The sequence below is a fragment of the Physella acuta genome, unplaced genomic scaffold (assembly GCF_028476545.2).
Source record: "Physella acuta isolate Inbredline_101_S28 unplaced genomic scaffold, ASM2847654v3 ptg001047l, whole genome shotgun sequence".
NCBI lineage: Eukaryota > Metazoa > Mollusca > Gastropoda > Physidae > Physella > Physella acuta.
Window position 1 is genome coordinate 94,244 of NW_026732564.1, and position 21,213 is coordinate 115,456.

The following is a 21,213-nucleotide window of genomic DNA, read 5'->3' on the forward strand; positions in this document are numbered from 1 at the left end:
GTCATAGCACAATATCAGGTGTGTACATGGTCAAGGCACTTTAGCAGGTGTGTAGCACAGTACCAGGTGTGTAGCACAGTACAGGTGTGTAGCACAGTATCAGGTGTGTAAATAGGTCATATCACAGTATTAGGTGTGTAGTACAGTATTAGGTGTGTAGTATCAGGTGTGTAGCACATTTCCAGGTGTGTAGCACAATATCAGGTGTGTAGTACCAGGTGTGTAGCATAGTACCAGGTGTGTAGTACCAGGTGTGTAGCACAGTACCAGGTGTGTAGTATCAGGGGTGTAGCACAGTAACAGGTGTCTACATGGTCATAGCACAGTACCAGGTGTGTAAATAGGTCATAGCACAGTACCAGGTGTGTAAATAGGTCATAGCACAGTATTAGGTGTGTAGTACAGTATTAGGTGTGTAGTCCCAGGTGTGTAGCACAGTATCAGGTGTGTAGCACAATATCAGGTGTGTAGTATCAGGGGTGTAGCACAGTAACAGATGTCTACATGGTCATAGCACAGTACCAGATGTGTACATGTATGTAACAAATCTTTTTTTGCGCTAGTTGTTCTAAATACTTCCAGTCGTAACAAATCTTTCTTGTAACCCTTGCAGGACGCGTCTCAACTTTTTCATAAAATGTTTACAATTGTTTGTCTCTCCACAGAAAATTGTTATGTATGAATGGCTACCAGGCTGGTTGGCGATCTACGCCAATGGATCGAAGTTTGATCTCCCTAGTCTGTATCCTTATGGGGGCGGTGGCCTGAATCAGTACAAAGGTATGGACAGAACCAGCACATAGTTTCTAGGAGAGTAGGTGAAAACAAATTCGGACAATACATATGGGCAATGGTCGGCGCCAGGACACGATAATTGTTAAACTAAAAGCTGGTTGATGTTATTCAATTTTTTACCTTGTCTCAAAATATTTTATTGTTCAGCGACTAGAGTATAGCCGGATAGATTTATTGCTGTTGTTGTATCTCCAGGTTATGACCCTAACGTCCATCCTGGCATCAGCACAGAGTTCCAGGCGGCGGCCTTCAGATTTGGTCACACTCTGGTACCGTCCGTTGTTTACACCTTGTAAGTTCTGGTCAGCACATCTTGTTTGAGATCACTCACACACAAACTGCACACCTTGTTTGATAGGACTCACACACAAACTGCACACCTTGTTTGATAGCACTCACACACAAACTGCACACCTTGTTTGATAGCACTCACACACAAACTGCACATCTTGTTTGATAGCACTCACACACAAACTGCACACCTTGTCTGATAGCACTCACACACAAACTGCACACCTTGTCTGATAGCACTCACACACAAACTGCACACCTTGTCTGATAGCACTCACACACAAACTGCACACCTTGTCTGATAGCACCTATAGACCTAATGCACATCTTGCCTGATAGCACCATTATACATTTTAACACAAAACTCCCACTGTAAACCTTACTTTAGGATTTTCACTATTTATTAGCACCAGTAAACTTAATTTTCGAATACAATATTGTAGCTTATGTATTTATATCCGAATATTACAGCACACAGTATCAAAATCAATGCCTAGTAAACGCTCGCAATGTCCGGGCAAAGTTTACTTCCCAGCCTGAAGGGGGAGACAAGGGGGAGAGTGTGAAAGGCATCAGGGTGTGTAACTCCTACTGGGTCCCTGAGGTAAAGCATCACGGTATTCCGTGGTTAATATTTAATATACAACAATCACATGTGTTAAATATAACCATACCCTGGCTAAATCAATAAAGGCAGGGTATGAAGGACTAAACTACTACACTAGTCGTACCAGAATAAGAAATCGTATTTAAAACCTTAAAGCAACATTTGGTTTCAATTCATGTTTGTATACATTTTGTTAAACTTTCATGTTAATATTTTAACCGGGTGATTAGAATGTCGTTATCATTAGACTACATGAAGATCTTGAAATTATATGCATCAAACATTTAATACAAATGTACCTAGCATTAAAACAGAAGATATGAATAAGATTGTAGAACTCAATGTTTCTTAAGTCTATCCCCAATACAGAAGTGGCACATACCTTGTGGCAGTAGAATATTTTTAAAGAGAATATTTGAAAAATTATGTTACAGGAGACAGTTGAGGTGGAAAACGGAATGGATGAGTTAATCCGAGGATTAATTTATACCAGATCTACAAAAGAAGATAACATCATTGTATCGGATTTGAGAGGTATTATTTGGCTTTACTCATCCTAGACTAACATGGCAATTGTGATGTGTGTTATAATGTGCAATAATAAATTGCATGTATAGGCCTACACGTAGACGTAGACAATTAAGTTAAACAGAAGAAAATTCCAATTCGCGTTAAATTTACCCTGTCTGTAACAATGTTTCTTCCAGACCTTTTTTCTCCAGGGTAGGCACTTGATACTTTGGGGGGGTGGATTAGATTTTCCGGGGAGGGGGGGGGGGCGGACACTTGTAAAAGTATGTTTTCTACATAAATTCCATTTCGTTCGATTCTTTATCTTGTGTCATTTTATCATTGTTACAAAAGTTACTGCTGATTTCAATCAATGATGATGCTCGTGTATTTAGTTTGTCTTCGGCTTTGTTTATGCTCTAATTTAAATAACATAATATGTTTTTATGCAAACTGAAAGACGAATATGAAATATGATAATATAAACCCTCTCGTTCAGAGGACGTCTTTGGTTCACTGGATTGGTCAAGACGAGACCTGGGAGCTTTGAATATTCAACGTGCACGTGATCTGGGACTTCCGGGTTATAACGACGTACTGGAGGCTTACGGGTTGCCAAGGAAACAGAAATGGGAGGATATCAATTCAAACTACTCGCAGGTATGTTAGTTTTTAAATATGCTATAAATAGTTAACTCGGAGCTGTAACTTAGTTTGAAACTATTAAAAAAAACATGAACAAGTTACAAACGAACTAAGATAAATCATCTAGTCTGCCTTACAATAAGACATTATGGAACGGAGTGGTCTAGCGGTAGAGCCAAGTATAGAGCTGGGCTATTTTTAGTTTACATACTTATATATAATATAAGTAGGCTACCAAAGGCAGTAGGCTTACTTTTATCATGGTTGGCAGGGCCATATTCAAGTGGTTTTTTTTATATACTACTAACGTGGCCCATGTGGGACAGAGTGGTCTAGCGGTAGAGAGCTGGACTGCTAACCCGTAAGTCTCAAGTAGTCTCAAGTTCGAATCCGGGTTCAAGACAGTAGATCATCCCTGAGTCCACCCAACTCTGATGGGTACCTAACTCACGTTAGGGAAAGTAAAGGCGGCTGGGCATAGTGCTGACCACATTATCTCTTCACAGAGGTCACAGAAACAAGTGGACTCTACTTCACTTGCCCCATAGACCGTCAATAAGTCAATTATTCCGTTTGAATTTGATTCATCAAAAGATGTTTGATATTGTTTGATTTAGATTTTGAGCGATCTGCGACAGCTATACAACAACACACCGAGTCCTGACGAGCTGGATGTATTTGTTGGTGGTTTGTTGGAGACCACAGACGACGGCCCTGGGCCTCTCTTTCAAAAAATTATTCTAGAACAGTTTTTGAGGATCAGACACGGGGACAGGTTCTGGTATGAGAACGAGAAGAACGGGTAAGTGTCTAGTGAGACAATGGATTCAACCCAGAGATTAAGATGTTATTTTTTATTGACGTTGTAGCTGATCATGCCATTTCTGAAGTGGCAATCTTTACCACAGTTATCGCAAATCATTGTTGTTGGTACAAATTCGGCAGATTTTCTTTGTTTTGTTCCTCTCAGTCTCAAAGGCTAACTCAGACTTGACAAAGCCTATATATATATATATATATATATATATATATATATATATATATATATATATATATATATATATATATATATATATATATATATATATATATGTATATATATATATATATATATATATATACATATAGGCCTATATATTTATATATATAGACCTAGTGCCTAAACCTATTGTCCTAAAAATCCTGACATTTGAATAAATTTGTAAACATAGGCCTAAATAAATGTGATTTAAAATTATAAAACTGATATGTTCACAGATTATTCACTGCAGAAGAAATACAAGAAATTGAAAATACAACTCTTTATGACGTGCTTGACAGTGTTTCGAACGCTTTTACACAATTTACCCAGATTCCTGACAATGATGTCTTTGTATGTAGTAAGTCCTGTGATTCTTAATTCTATAAACTTTAGAAAAACTCATTAGAAAAACTTCATGTAAATATAAATGTAAATAAATTATTCAATCCCCTACACAGACATACATAGAATCTAGCACATAAAAAAAAACAAATACATGCACCATTTCTTTAAAATATACACATTGCATTGTAAAGTAGGCTTATAGATTTGTATTCCATGACAGAAACAGTTAAGTTTATCTATTCTTCTCTATTTTAAAAGTTGGCGTATAATTTAAATTGAATAATTTTGTCTAAAGAAAACAACATAAATAATGACAGCCGCAACGATTCAATGGATTGTAGATGCATCGACCCATTTGTAAATGCTACAGAAACCCATGAGGTGTGTGTGCCTCTACAACATTATGATTACTTTTCTGGGAGTGAGGTCCCTTTTGTTATCACAATTGCAGCCATTGTAATTTCAGTGCCAAGTAAGTATACTTTTAAATCTAATTCTTCTTTAGTATACACATCTTGAAACACTAAATCGTTTGACATACATTAATACTTATATATATATATATATATATATATATATATATATATATATATATATATATATATATATATATATATATATATACATATATATATACTTCTAAATATATACTTATATATATATATATATATATATACATATATATATATACATATATATATATATATATATATATATATATATATATATATATATATATATATATATTTATTTATTTATTTATTTATTTATTTATTTATTTACTTATTTATTTATTTATTTATTTATTTATTTATAAATATATTGAATATTGAATTTTTATACGTTTAGTTACTGTTGGAATCATGCTTTTATTGGCTAAACTGAGAAAGAAATCCCTCGCCAAAAATATTGCTAATTCTGGCCACTCATTCTCTGATGGTCCCAGTCATTTTTACGGTAGGTTATGAATTTTATTAATACAAAATTTGTTAATTTGTTAAGTTCAAACTGTTTGCTATACCATTATAATTTAATTTTGAATTAAATCATTTCAGGCTTTTTCTGTTTTCACAGCAATTAATTATTTTCTAAATGCATACAATGAACAGGGGGATGCCTGTAGTTTCCGTGGATCAGGGTAGGGGAAGACACTGGTTCAAGCATATATTTTCTACACACTTTATATATTTTTTTGTATTTTCTCCGAATGGGAGAGGTAAAAAAGGGGTAGGACATGCTCCAGCCTTCCTCTACCCACTCAATGGACAGATGACTGGAAAAATAAAGACTTCATTGATTGGGGAAGGGGGGGGGGTTGGCCTGGTTGTAAAATGACACGTTAGATATGTAACATGGTGGTTCTTAAAGAGTGGTAAAATCTTGCAAAAAACACTTGAGACATCTTATGTGTAAAATTTGCATATTTATGATATGTATGTAATATTACACCAACAATGTCTTTAGATCTAAAATCTAAAACTAAGTTATGAACACAAGAATGTTTTTAAAAAATTAAAATATATCTTTACAATGGCATTTCCCCACAGCAACGGAATGGGTTGGCAGGACCACCTACGGTCAGCTAAACAGCAGAGAGGTCAAGGTCGAGTTGAATGACGATAGGATGAAAGTTTTTATCTCTAATGTCAGTGGACAGGTCATACGTTTGCTGGATCTCAGACGTAAATCCGACGGTGATGGAAGCAAGCGCAAAGCTTCGGCTACTCGGTCGAGCGACAAGGGAAATAAACTCATGATGCTGGCCATCCCAGGGGAGATAGATCTAGTGAGTCTGTTTCTACTAGCTTGGATAATTATCATTTATGTGATTGGAAATGTAAATAAAAGAGTCAGTGGTAATCTAATAGAGCACAGGTTCCCAGTCTATAATTCATAATAGGAAACTGTTTGTTGGAGGTTGCAAACTTGCAGACTAAACCAAACAAAAACATATTTTTGCAATTGTATTGGTTTGTGTGGATGACTCGACTATATAATAAGGGGTGGACCTCATAACATTTTGGAAGTCTGTGTATTAGATGGAAAGAAAGTAAAATTTAAACAGTTTTAAAAGTTTGTGTGTGAATTTTCCAATTAATATTTTATTGTTTCATTGCACTCCCCACCAATTTTAATTATAGGTATATTCATGTTTTGGGTAATTTCTTAAATTTGTTTCACTTCCAATAAAATGATGGGGAGCATTGAAAAAATATGTGAGTGATGACTGATCTTTTTGTAGCTAGCTGGCCATGTATCTCAATTTCACTCATCTCAATGAAAGTAATGTCGCCTTTTATGTTCTATAATTCTTACCTTGATTTTGTGATGCTATTTGATCCCTGTCCAAATATTTTTACTGCACTACACACTAAAGTGTGTAATTCTGTAGAGATAGTTACTGTTCCTGATAATCAGAGTGTTTTCCCTTGGTTATAAACTTTTTTTTAATTGTCACATTCATTTACATTTATAAAAAAATTTAAACTAGCACTTTAATTTGATGGGTTGTCATTTAATGAACTAACTTATCTAGTATTTATATATTTTAGAAAAAACAAATTCATTTCCTCTTTTAACAAATTTATCTTGTCTTTGCAGGTCCTCTATTTTTCATCTCAACAAGAAAGAGATAGTGCTTTCAATAAGTTGTTTGAGTTTTTTCAAAAACATGGATGGGATTATAGCCCAAGTAAGATGTCAAAAAACATATATGTCCAAAATATCTTCCTAAGTTTTCTACAAAAACAATATATTGTGCAATTGACTTATGTTTTTTATATATTAGATGTCAAAAAATTTCCTAACTACTGTTAATAGCAAAATAGATAATTAACTATTATTTTTTAAATTTAAAAATGTAACAGTTTTATTATTGTGTGGATTTTAGCTCCAAATTTGGCTGAACATGTGATGTGGAGGGAGGCCTTAACAATAGATCAGAGAAAAGAAGTTTTGGCCAGATTTTTTAAAAGTGTTTTAAATGAGGTAAATAGTAATTTTATTTATTTGTTTACCAACATTTGTGGTGTTTTTATTTTAAGTCAAAATATTTAGCCAAGCAAAACTTAAACTGTGTGGTGAGGGAGTTGATGAAGAAGTTTTACACACACACACACACACACATGCATATATATATATATATATATATATATATATATATATATATATATATATATATATATATATATATATATATATAATACATCAATCTATTCCTAATCCTAACTGCCTAAGTCCGCTGTCCTACACTTTACCTCTACTATCTCAACTATCTGCTAGTCCCAATAATATCTATGTTCAACTGATTTCTAGCATGTGACCGGTCATCTGGCTGCTCATTTCTCAATAGTCCTCATCTGCTGGCTACTCTACCTGATTCATTGCTTGACATCTGACCTATTTCTAATCTTGCCTAACTCTACATCATCAAAAACTGTTTCCATTTATTTTATCCATCACCCAGTTATCCGGAGGGGACATGAGAACTAACATCAACCCTGATCAAACTGAGGAAGTTCTGTCCACTAGACTCACCAGAACTGAATTTGCTGATGCCCTTGGCCTTCAGCCCCACTCGTTGTTTGTCAGGAACATGTTCTTGTTGGTGGACTCGTCAGGAGATGGATTTGTTTCATTTGAGGAGTTTAAAGCTTATTTTGGTATTTTATCTTCAGGTCTGTAAGATTTTACTTTCACAGCGTCCAGCTAAAAACATAACTTTGTTATTTCTTTCTTTCTTTATGGACATCACTGGCTCAGGAGGCATCTCTCATTAGCTAGGCAGGCCTCGACAAACCATCTAACTGGCTTAGATACTGTTTTGATGGCCGTGTATTGGTTGCTTCTGTCCTTTAATTCTTGCCAGGCTTATCTTCCAGCTCACTGAACTTCATTATTACTTAGAGCTATAAAATATATTTTATCTAAACTTATGGCGTCTTTGTTTCTTTTTACCAAACAGGTAAACCAGAAGATAAGGCTCGAATGTTCTTTAAAATGTTTGACACCAACAGACAAGGAAAGTTATCAAAGGAAAACTATAAGAAAATGATTAGGTAATGTGTAAATTTGCCTGAAGAAACTATTTTAGAAAAGAAATTATTTTATTATTTTTCTTTAAATTTTTTTATCCTTTTTATTTACTATATATTATTATAATTTTGCATCTATTTGTTACATTTCAATCCTATTAAACCTTTCGTAAAAATACAACAAGAAACACTAACTTTGCAAAAAATACATCTATTATTATAATTCAAAAAAATTATTTTATTATTTTTGTACAATATTGTTTAGGAAATTTCCCATGTGCTAATAATTTTATTAAACTATTCGTATAGATCTCTGTTGGAGCTTAATGAAGCAACAGATACGAAAGCACTAGATATAAACAGTATGGTGGACACAGTCTTTCAACAAGCTGGCAAGCATGACGAGGGTTACCTGACCTTTGAAGACTTTAAAAATATTATGTTCTCTGGCAATGATGGCTTGTGGAAGTCAGCAGTATTGACCTTAGAAGGTGTGTGCTATTTCAACTAAAGTGTCAACTAGGCTTTTTAATTTAAATTAGAGACATGTTGGCATACACACATTTCAGGATTAAATTAGTGAATGTGTAAATAAATTATTTTTTAAAATTTTGATTAGTTGGTGGAGGTGTGGCAAAACTAGGCAAACACAGGAGCACAGTGAGGGATAGAGCAAAATCTTTTATTGAGGGATATGAGTGAGTATTAAAGATTAACAAGAAAATCTTTTATTGAGGGATATGAGTGAGTATTAAAGATTAACAAGAAAATCAAGTAGAATATCAAATTTATTTATTATTTATGAACTGTATATATTTTTGCACAGTGAGTGCATATTATTTTTGCACGTTTTATTATATATTTTGCAGCACTTAATTAATGTATTTTCAAATGATAAGCTGTGAGATTTTTGTTTTGACTTAATACAACAGTGAAATAAGCACTATGCTTTATAACTTGCAATATTATCAAATTATCCATTTTCAGAACGGTTGTTAGATCTAGTATGGCTCCTGCTGCAAATCAAAGAGTCAGGTTGACATCTAAAAATGAAACAGCTCCAAAGACAAAGACTGGGATGTTTCTCCGCACACTCACCCGCTATGTCAGCAACCACAACAGACAAATATTCTGGGTGACTCTCTACACACTGGTGACTTTGGGAATATTTATTGAAAGAGCTTTATGTGAGTTTGGCTCTGCTGAGTTCAATCAGTGGCAGTTTAATTCTCATTTATGATATTGTGGTGTCGGTGACTTGTACACAGAAAATGTAATACTAAATTTTTTTTTGTGTTGCCTCTTGGTCCCATTTACTCAAACTATTAGGGAAGTTGATTTTCCTGAGCTTAGACCAAATGGTACACCAAACCTAACAAAATTATATCACATGTAATCCAAGTGATAGTTTTATCTAGTAGTATTCTAATACATTTCTTCATAGTAAAACAAACACTGAAATTACAAAAATGATTTATGATGCAAATCAACAAAAGAACAATGTAATGCTTATGATTTATAAAAACTTGAGCAATGTAGAGTAATATCCATCATTCAAGCTTTTCAAAGCACCATTGACAACCAGTTTGAAAAGAGTTTTCTTACTTTACTTTTACTATGTGCTATTAAAGATATATAATTATTTTATGAATGTATTGTAAAACTTAATGTTCAGATTATTGTATTGGATGAGTGTAAAACTGTGCTCAGATTATTTTCTTTGCTAAATGAGAGTATAACAATTTATTCTCATTATTATACCTGGCTAAATAATAGTAAAACTACATGTTCGGTTTATTTTACTTGGCTAAATTAGTGTAAAACGTTTTGTTCAGATTATTTACTTTCCTAAATGAAAAACCATGTGTTCAGATTATTTGCTTGACTAAATGAATGTAAAACCATGTGTTCAGATTATTTGCTTGACTAAATGAATGTAAAACGATTTGTTCAGATTATTTGCTTGACTAAATGAATGTAAGACGATTTGTTCAGATTATTTGCTTGAGTAAATGAGTGTAAAACCATGTGTTCAGATTATTGCTTGACTAAATGAATGTAAAACTTTTTGTCCAGATTATTTGCTTGACTAAATGAGTGTAAAACTATGTGTTCAGATTATTTGCTTGACTAAATGAATGTAAAACCATGTGTTCAGATTATTTGCTTGACTAAATGAATGTAAAACCATGTGTTCAGATTATTCTTTTGAGCGTGAACATGCTGGCCTGAGACGTATGGCAGGCTACGGAGTCTCTGTGACCAGAGGTGCAGCCAGTGCCCAAATGTTTACCTACTCCAGTCTCCTGGTCACCATGAGTAAAAACACCTTAACATTCTTCAGGTGAATGCTTTTTGACAGTGAATTAGCAATTATTTTTTTTTGGGAAAAGGTTCTAATCATTACTTTAAAAAAGCATTTGGCATAGGAAATGTGTACCTTTACTTATTACATTGCTTCTATATTCATTTTGGACTTTTTCCTTAATTTCAACATAATTTTCTTCAGTTGTTTTTTTATACAGAAATAGATGTTTCTCTTGTTATTTTAAGCCATACTTTAGATTATATTAAGGAATATATATATATATATATATATATATATATATATATATATATATATATATATATATATATATATATATATATATATATATATATATATATATATATATATATATATATATATATATATATATATATAATTGTTTTAACTCCAGCACTTAAAGGGTTAAAAATGTAATTTTTTTGTCAAAATGGATACAATGAGGTGATGATAGGTTATTTTATTTTTCCATGTCACCTAATTAATCCAATATTCTTGTTAATTTTATATTTAAACTTCAAAACATTCTGGTTATTTTGCAGGGAAACATTCGTACACAGGTACATACCTTTTGATAATGCACATGACATGCACATTTTTATAGCAGCACTGGCTGTTTTATTTACAGGTAATTAGAAAAAAATTATTTGATAAGTAAAAACGTACTTATCAATTAAAACTTTAAAGCAGCAACCTAAAAAAGAAAATGTGATTGTTTCTGATTAAATAAACTGAAAAAATAATGTATATTTTTATTAGATGGTTAAATTTTGTATTGTTGTTCTAACAGTGATACATGTGATTGGTCATGTGATCAACTTCTATCACATTGCAACCCAGCCCTCTTCTGACCTTAACTGCTACTTCACTGAGTTTTTCAGACCGTGAGTGTAGAGACCATTTTGTAACATTTACATTAATAAATTATAGAGATATTTCACTCTTTGTTAAATACACTTTTGAGAAACATTTTTCAGATATAACATTTAGTCCTAATCTGATGTAAAACTGTTAATATATATATATATATATATATATATATATATATATATATATATATATATATATATATATATATATATATATATATATATATATATATATATATATATATATATATATATATATATATATATATATATATATAAACAAATTTAAAAAAATAGAAATAAATATATATTTATATATATATATATATATATATATATATATATATATATATATATATATATATATATATATATATATATATATATATATATATATATATATATATATATATATATAATGTGTGTGTGTGTATATATATATAAATATATATATATATATTTATATATATATATGCATGTCATCTGTATATATATATATATATATATATATATATATATATATATATATATATATATATATATATATATATATATATATATATATATATATATATATATATATATATATATATATATATATATATATATACATTATATATATATATTTTTATTTATATATATATATATATATATATATATATATATATATATATATATATATATATAGATGACTAGAATCAAGATTAGTTTTTCATTAAATAATTAACATTATTAGAAACCAATGCTCAACTTGAAGCAGTAAAACATATTCATTTATTGATTTGTATTGTTGTTTAGAACTCACGTTTTAGCAAGTTTCCAATACTGGACCTATCAAACTATAACAGGTAGGTCAATATAATTCTAAATATAGGGCCTACTAATTAAAATTTAACCTATTACACATCAGCAAAATTTGACCTAAGTTGAATATGTTATAGTTGTGTATGTTATCTTTGCTCCTCAAATACAGGAATGTATTTTTATATAAAATATTATTTTTAGCTATATTTTGTATGTACAGGTCTAACAGGCGTTGCCTTGGTTTTTGTAATTGTTGTGATGTATGTTTTTGCCATGCCATATGCCAGGCGGAATGTCTTCAAGTATTTTAGGGCAACACATAAGTAAGATTTACAGAGTCTTTAATTTTTTTTCAAAATAGGCCTAGGTAATATTATAGGCCTTTACAAATTGTTAAAAGAAATAAAATTCTATAATCAATCATATTTTTTTTTCATAACTTAAAATTAATTTAGAAATTTATTTTATGAATTTATTTTAAGTAAAAGTGAGGGTAAAATATGAAATGAAAGTTAGTTTGAAGTGGAAAAGCAGTTCATCTTAGACAAAATTCACATTTTTAGACTTTTTTAATGTTTAAAACAAGCGTAGTGTGCATAAGCACTTGGTCAGTTTATTCTCATCAATAATGAAATTTATTTCAGTCTGTACATTGTGATCTACATCCTGCTATTTCTTCATGGCCATGCTCGTCTGGTACAAGTACCACTTTGGCCAAATTATTTCCTTGGGCCAATGGTTCTATTTGTCTTGGACAAACTGGTATCAGTCAGCAGAAACAAAGTTCTTCTGCCCATCCACAAGGCAGTTCTACTTCCATCTGGTATGTCCTTGTCTTGTGGCCTTAATTTACAGCAGCATTAAAGTTCTTGACCTTAATCTCTACCCTTAGTACTTAACATAGTAATCTCAATCACATTTATATAATTTACATATATTTTGCCACAAATTATCTGTTATTTAATTTACACTTTAATGTTAAGAGAAAAAGTTTAACTTTACTTCAGTCGCTCATAGAATATTTGGTCTGTAAGTGCTGTAATTTTAATCAATTTAAAGAACATTTTTACCATTTGTACACCAGGTGTGATAAATATAATAATCAAGAGACCCCTGGGTTTCAACTACCAGTCTGGGCAATGGGTCAGGATAGCCATTCCACAGCTAGGCAAGGGAGAGTACCACCCCTTCACACTAACATCCGCCCCACATGAAGAAAACATCAGCTTACACTTCAGAGCTGTTGGGCCATGGACCAATAATTTAAGGCAGTTGTTTGATCCTAACAATCCTAATAAAGTCAACTTTCCAAAGGTAATAATTCCTTTTGACTTTCAATTGCATATTTCAAAATTGAATGAAAAAAAACCCAGTTAATCCTAAACATTATTTAATTTCATGGTTAAGATTTATCCATAAATGACACCATCCTTTTAAAGCTTTTTTTACCTCCCAAATCCCCACCCTCAATCGAAAACACACTTCAATATACCACCTCCCTGAAAATTGCAGTTTTTGTATTTTCAAAACATTGACGTCTTTCTAACATATTTACAGAACTCGGTCAACATTAAGTGTAATGATCCATTTCTATATAATGTATTTATAATAAGGAAATGTCTTTTAAATTCTAAATAACAGCTAACATTTATTTAGTTTTTAGGTTAAAATCTTTAAAATGCTAAAAGTGTGATTTCACACTTTAAACCTTTGCCCCTCCTTATACATTGTCACAAAATGTTACCCCACACCCTACTCCTTCACCACACCTACACACAAAACACACACACACACACCACACACACACACTTCAGAAATGTTGTTTTATTCAATATTAAAAAACAGTTCCTTTTTTTCCTTATTTTAATAGTTTGATATTTAATTGACTAAATGCTAGCCACTAAAATATATTTTCTAATATATTGTTTAAGCAATCCACATGTTGAATTTACAACATTTTAACTGTTTTAATTGATGAAATAAACATCCATGATTGTATATTGCTAGGCTTATATAGATGGACCATTTGGTGAAAGCCACCAAGACTGGTTTAGATTTCCTGTCTCTGTGTTGGTGGGGGGAGGGATTGGAGTCACACCTTTTGCCTCCATCCTTAAAGACATTGCTCATAGAGCCAAGGATGTCAGCACCAGGATACCATGTCAGAAGGTGGGGAGTCATGATTATATTTTTAACCAAACATGTTTTCAGTGTGTTAAAACTATTTAAAATAACAAAATTAGCTTGTAGTTTTTTAGTTCATTTTTTAGTAATTTGTAAAACACTACACTTTGAGAAAATATATTTAAAAAAACAATGTGAAATTATTTATCTAATCCTTTTTATGTGTAACAAACAGAATTTAGTCCTTAATAGAGTATATTCATATTGAGAGCTGTTGACGTCTGGTTTCTCCATTAGTTTTTTACTAGTATTGATGGAATATTGGTTTTGGTAGAGAATTTGAAAAAAAAATATCCAAGTATGTGAGCACACAATTGCTCAAAATTTAACCCTGTTAAATGTCAATATGTTTTCCAAAGTGTGGGTAGCATGAAACCTACAGTTTTGAGTGGATGACTGAGATCATGCAGTTAATTATTGATTGTGTTGTCTTTATAAAAACAAAAGGTGTACTTTGTTTGGGTGACAAGATCATGCAGTTAATTATTTATTGTGTTGTCTTTATAAAAACAAAAGGTTTACTTTGTGTGGGTGACAAGAACCCAGCAGAGTTTTGAGTGGATGACTGAGATCATCAGACAAGTTGAGGCTGCAGACACTCAAGGATTTGTTGATGTCCAGATTTGTATCACACAGCTCAAGGAAAAGTTTGACCTTAGGACCACCATGTTGGTGGGTTGACTTTTATGGTCACTTAGAGGCCTTTATTAGGCACTATAGTTAAGTTAACATTCCCTGATAAACTTTCAGCCTTATTACTTTACTATTACTGAAGTGAACAGAGTATAAAACAAGTTAATAGGCTTCAACACTTAAAATCTAGAGTTTTTTTCGAAGCAATACATTTATTGTAAATTAAATGGTTATTTGATTATCTAATGTTAACATACCTAATATTGTTGATTATTTTGTGCAATTAAGCATTTTATTGTTTGCAAATAAATATGTTTTCCAGCTCTATTTTTTGTAACTAGTAGTTTATGGTTTGTAATTCTTTTTCCCCTAGTATATATGTGAGCGCCACTTCCAGAAAATTGCTGGTGTGAGTATGTTTACTGGTCTTAGAGCAAAAACACATTTTGGCCGTCCAAAGTTTCAAGACTTTTTTGAAGCCATCAAATTTGTGCATAAAAATGTAAGTGTTCAAAAATTAGTATTAACCGTAATAATAAACTCAAAACATATTTGAATACTATTAAACACTAAAAAAGTTTGAGAACCAACCTCAATGATATGTCAACTCTTTTAAAGAATCACCTAAAGCAAGTTGTTTTTTAATTTATATTCTCTGTTGCTTAGTACTTCCCTAAATGTATCACAACATCCACAGGTCCACCAGATAGGTGTCTTTAGCTGTGGCCCTCCTTCTATGACAAGAAATGTTCAGCAAGCTTGCACAGAAAACAACTCCTACACCGGCCCTTCACTGATCCACTACTTTGAAAACTTTTAAAATCTGATTGGTTACACAGATTTCAATGTCCACAGCAATAGAGATCTGGTTAAAAGCAAATTTTAATATAATTTTTGTTTGAATTTCACATTTTGATTGCAAATCTCTTAAACAGTTCTTTTAAAACTCTTAAAATTTGTATTGTTTACAAAATGAGGCCTAGTTTTATAACATGGCTTTAAATATTTTTTAAGTTTGATCTTATAAAATATTGTATATCTATATCAAATTAATCATTTGAAAGACTTAATATTTAGGATATTTTGGAAAGGGTATTTTTAGATCAACTCCAGTATTTTGCAAATATTTTATAAAAATGTAAGTTTTTTACTTTTAGTTTGTGTTCTAAAATTATAATGCCAGTTACATATTAAATATTTAAAAAGTATAATACTCATTTGTGCTTTTTACAAGCTTTTATTTAACTCACTTCCTCTGTCGTCAGTCGTCAGTCTGTCGATAGTCTAGATCGAAACGTAGGAGTGAAAATTCGGACAGTTCTACTTGACCGATACGATTCACAGTTGGCACGTGGGTCAAGACATGAAGACAATGCAATCTGAAACTAAATTTGACTTAATTGGATGCCTAATTAATTTTTTATGAATTAATTAAAATTTGGACCGAATTAGTTGGCATGTCTATCCAACCACACCACACGCGTCATCACTTTCAATGACAATAGCTGCGCCATCAGGTTTAATAGCTGTGCCATCACGTTCAATAGACGCGCAATGGTTTTTAGACATGTAACACTATTGTAAATAAAACATGTAAAGTACTGAACATACATTTCATAAAAAAACGTTTTAACAACAAGCTTTTATGTAATGATGCACTAAAAAGTAGAAAATAAATTATACACTACTATTTAAATTACTATAAAGAAAAGCGTGGGTCACTTTAGTACTTTAGTACCTATTGGATACCTTTACTAATATTTGAGAAGAGACCCAAGCTTTTCTTTATAGTAATTTAAATAGTAGTGTATAATTTATTTTCTACTAATTGGTGCATCATTACATAAAAGCTTGTTATTAAAACGTTTTTTATGAAATTTTTTTACCATGTCATCTCATTGATTGATTGCAGACAACACAAATGTTAGAACTATTTGTCACACCATTTTGTTTTGCTTTGTCTTTTAGAATTTTTATTATGTAAGTTACATATTTTATTAAACATGTGATTTTACATCGTAATTTTTTCACCTATTTATTTACCTTTCACATAAAACCGTAATAAATACTGGTTAACACTGTTTTTAATTTTAACCTTACCAGTGAGAAAATTGGTGGCCGGAAAGAACCGCAACGGAAAAAAGCGCAACGGAAAAAAGCGCAAATCAAAAAGCGCAACGGAAATAAGCGCACACGGAAAAAAGCGCAAAGAGAAAAAAGCGCACACAGAAAAAAGCGCAAAGAGAAAAAAGCGCAAACGGAAAAAAGCGCAAAGAGAAAAAAGCGCACACAGAAAAAAGCGCAAACAGAAAAAAGCGCAAACGGAAAAAAGCGCAAAGAGAAAAAAGCGCACACGGAAAAAAGCGCAAACAGAAAAAAGCGCAAACAGAAAAAAGCGCAAAGAGAAAAAAGCGCACACAGAAAAAAGCGCAAAGAGAAAAAAGCGCAAACGGAAAAAAGCGCAAAGAGAAAAAAGCGCAAACGGAAAAAAGCGCAAACAGAAAAAAGCGCACACGGAAAAAAGCGCAAACGGAAAAAAGCGCAAACGGAAAAAAGCGCAAACAGAAAAAAAGCGCAAACGGAAAAAAGCGCAAACAGAAAAAAGCGCACACAGAAAAAAGCGCAAACAGAAAAAAGCGCAAACGGAAAAAAGCGCAAACGGAAAAAAGCGCACACAGAAAAAAGCGCAAACGGAAAAAAGCGCAAACAGAAACAGAAAAATGCGCAACCAGAAAAAACACAACGAAAAATGTGCAAAAGAGAAATTTAGCACAAAGACCATATGGACTAGATGACACATTTATACATGACTGTTAGGGCTGCTGTGAGAGTGTCGTGTTTGATCACGTGATCTACTACCATTTAAAGCGTACCACTACCATCTGCATTCCCATCACCACGATACAGGCGATAATCACTTTACACAATGCCTATTATTTTCTTGGTCAATAATTATTCAACTACTATTCTCGTATAAACATAAAACTATCGACATTACACGAAGTATCTTTCACATTCTCCCTAGTCCGAACTACCTAGCTTGCATACTATAACAACCCGTTCCTATGGCAAAACTTCACTCCCTAAATAACTCCAGTTATTTATGTTTGCATATTGTCAACTTATTTACAGTTACCGTTCTTATCCCACTCTTGCAAAAAAAAAAAAAATAAACCGGGAGTGATCTCCCCTAAACTTTCTCGAATATTCTTATATAAAACAACAGGGTATGGTAACTAGGGATATAGTTATGATTTTTAATCCATTTTAAATACTTAAACTTTTAAAAATAGAATAGAATCTCAGTAAAAAACAATTGCACACCAAGCGAACGCCTAATAAAGGTGTGTATAATAGTGCGCAATAGTATTAGTACTTAATAAATTTACATTAGTTTTTTGAGAAATCGGAAGTAGCGTAAATTACTACTTCCGGTCAACGGAAATTATTCAAAATTTAACAGAAGGTAGAGAATTAGATCTTTTACTTACATGTGAAATTTCATTTATCTATCTGAAATAGTACTCAAGTTATAGGCTTTTGAAAAATTCAAAGTAGGAAAAGTACCACTTCCGGTTATCCGAAATCGCTCAAAAGTTGATACGGATCTACGATTTTGATAAAATACTTAAATATAAAATTTCATCATTCTAGCTCTAACGGTACTCAAGTTATCGTGTTTACACACGGACAGACACACAGACACACACACAGACACACACACACACACACACAGACATACGGACAAGATTGCAAAATTATGTTTTTCCGTAGGACTCGTCAACCAAACGGATCAATATCAGAATATGTTGCTGCTTTACGTCATCTAAGTGAATTTTGTGAATTCGGGGACACGCTGTCTGACAGACTATGTGAAAAGTTTGTGACAGGTGTAAACAGCCCTGATGTTCAAAGAAAGTTGCTTCTCGAGACAGATCTAACATTGGAAAAAGCAATACAACTTGCAACTTCGTTCCAGCAGTCATCCGATGCGGCGAGATCTCTGACGCCTTCAGGGATCCATGCAGTAAACAGCAGGTTAGTCAACAAACACCAACCCCATCAGAGCATTTCGACTTATGCTAAACAGCCTGCACGTTCAAAGCCTAGATCTAAATCTAGTAATAATTATCAAAAATGTCATCGATGCAACGGTCCCCATGCATCTCATCGATGCAAGTTCAAGTCAGCAACTTGCTATAAGTGCAGTAGGCAAGGTCACATTGCCAAGGCCTGCTTTGCAAAGTCTTCGTCTGTTGCTACATCTAGCCAGTCAAGACAGTACCGCAACCAAAGGCAGCACTATGTTAACTCTCACCAAGACAGCCAAACCCAACCAATTAACCACTCTACCTGTGAAAATGCTCAAACTTATCTGCAGCCAGAGTTCAACCTGTTCTCTGTGAAATCAACAAGTCATGCTCCCATCAACGTACCAGTTTATATCAACGGTAAGAGCATCATCTTCCAACTTGACACTGGAGCATCTCTATCCGTCATCACAAAGAAGGACTTTGACGCAGTCACAGGAGGATCAGTGCCTCTACAACCATGTCACAAGTGCCTAACAACATACACAGGTGACAATGTTCCAGTGATAGGAGAGTGTATGGTTCATGTAAGTTATAATGGTCAAAGTGTTAAACTTCCTCTTCTTGTGGTTGAAGTAAATGGACCACCATTACTAGGTAGGAACTGGTTAGTTGATCTTAAGTTAGACTGGGGGAGTATATTTTCAGTGAACAAAGCAAGAGAATCTAGTTTTACTTCAAAAGATAAAGTTATATCTGAAAATGAAGGTGTCTTTGGTAGTACAGGATTACTAAATGATAGAACAGTGAAGATAAGCATTAAAGACACAAATCCAAGATACTGCAAAGCTAGAGTTCCACCTTATGCAATGAGGGATAAAATTGAAAATGAGCTAAATAAATTGGAATCTAATGGCATCGTAAAGAAGGTAGACTATTCTGATTGGGCAACGCCCATTGTGCCAGTGTTAAAGAAGGATGGTTCCGTAAGAATTTGTGGAGACTATAAAGCTACACTGAATAAGCAAATAGAGCTAAATAGGTACCCTATTCCTAACATTGAGGAAATTTCTTTGAAGTTGGCAGGAGGAGCTAAATTCACTGAATTAGACTTTAGTCATGCTTACACTCAACTAGAACTGCATCCAGATTCAAAAGTCTATACGACAATAAAAACTCTACCAATATGAAAGACTATGTTTTGGCATATCATCTAGCCCTGGAATTTTCCAAGCTGTCATGGACAGTATTTTTAAGGATATTCCAAATGTTTGTGTTTACTTTGACAATGTGTACATAACTGGTAAGAATGACACTGAACATCTTAAGGGGATATGCTATGTTTTTTTCTATTTTTTACAGTTTAAGATCTAAAGCCTTTTGAATACTTTTATCATATTTAGCATATTAAAGTAAATATTAAACAGCAAAAAAAAAAGGGTCGAAAACAATTTTGGTTGTCATGGAAACCCAAAAAACCTCCGCCATTTTGAATTTTTGGGTACTTTTAAAAATACTAAGGCTTTTTTATTTATGCACCTATAGCAATCAAATTTAAACTGCTTATATTTCAGTATATATTAAAACTTTTGTCACGACAACTTTTTGAAATTATTACTAGTAAGAATTTTACACAAAAAAAAATCGGACCCTTTTTAGTATTCAATAGTTTCAAAATGTGCATATTAATTACCAAATACTTTTTTTCTATGAAAGCAATCACAATTCCCTCGTGACAAAAGTTGTATTTTTGCATGAAGAACATTTACTGAAAATATGGTTGGCATAGTTTAATAAATGAAAAAGTAGTAGGCTTTTTAGTGTTAAAAACCGGCGAACTGAGAAAAACAGCCAAAAGTAACAAAAAGTAGGTCACGAAAATACCATATATGTGTAAACTGCAAAGCCGATTGTAAGCTTCGGGTATTTCCGAGATGTAGGAAATTAAGTTTATTAAATACATGAGAAATCCAGCTTTCCAATAATGTTAAATACAATATAAGGACGGATATAAAACTTTTCATAGAGAGCTTGTTAGATTGGGGAATATTGATTATTTTTTAATTAATAGGGACATAAAAATGGTAATTCAAACACATAAAATATTTTTTTTTTCTT

General features: G+C 32.4%; 1 protein-coding gene across 1 annotated transcript; it reads left to right on the forward strand.

Moving 5' to 3' along the window:
- The first annotated feature begins 5,315 nt into the window (after window positions 1-5,315).
- On the forward strand, window positions 5,316-16,732 carry LOC131955014 (dual oxidase 1). Its single transcript, XM_059318892.1, has 20 exons — window positions 5,316-5,352; window positions 5,762-6,000; window positions 6,816-6,906; window positions 7,105-7,202; window positions 7,681-7,891; window positions 8,179-8,272; window positions 8,558-8,739; window positions 8,868-8,946; window positions 9,236-9,435; window positions 10,448-10,592; window positions 11,117-11,202; window positions 11,365-11,458; window positions 12,242-12,291; window positions 12,468-12,570; window positions 12,892-13,070; window positions 13,332-13,561; window positions 14,255-14,416; window positions 14,948-15,103; window positions 15,438-15,566; window positions 15,762-16,732. The coding sequence occupies exons 1-20, from the start codon at window positions 5,316-5,318 to the stop codon at window positions 15,882-15,884; spliced, it is 2,688 nt and encodes an 895-aa protein (XP_059174875.1). The 3' UTR covers window positions 15,885-16,732.
- The last annotated feature ends 4,481 nt before the right edge of the window (window positions 16,733-21,213 follow it).

Coding starts and splice junctions, on each gene's coding strand:
- LOC131955014 (XM_059318892.1), top strand. CDS start 5,316: ATGAACAGGGGGATGCCTGTAGTTTCCGTGGATCAGG. Junction 6,907..7,104: donor TGGATGGGATTATAGCCCAA/GTAAGATGTCAA, acceptor TGTGGATTTTAG/CTCCAAATTTGGCTGAACAT. Junction 13,071..13,331: donor GGCAGTTCTACTTCCATCTG/GTATGTCCTTGT, acceptor TTTGTACACCAG/GTGTGATAAATATAATAATC.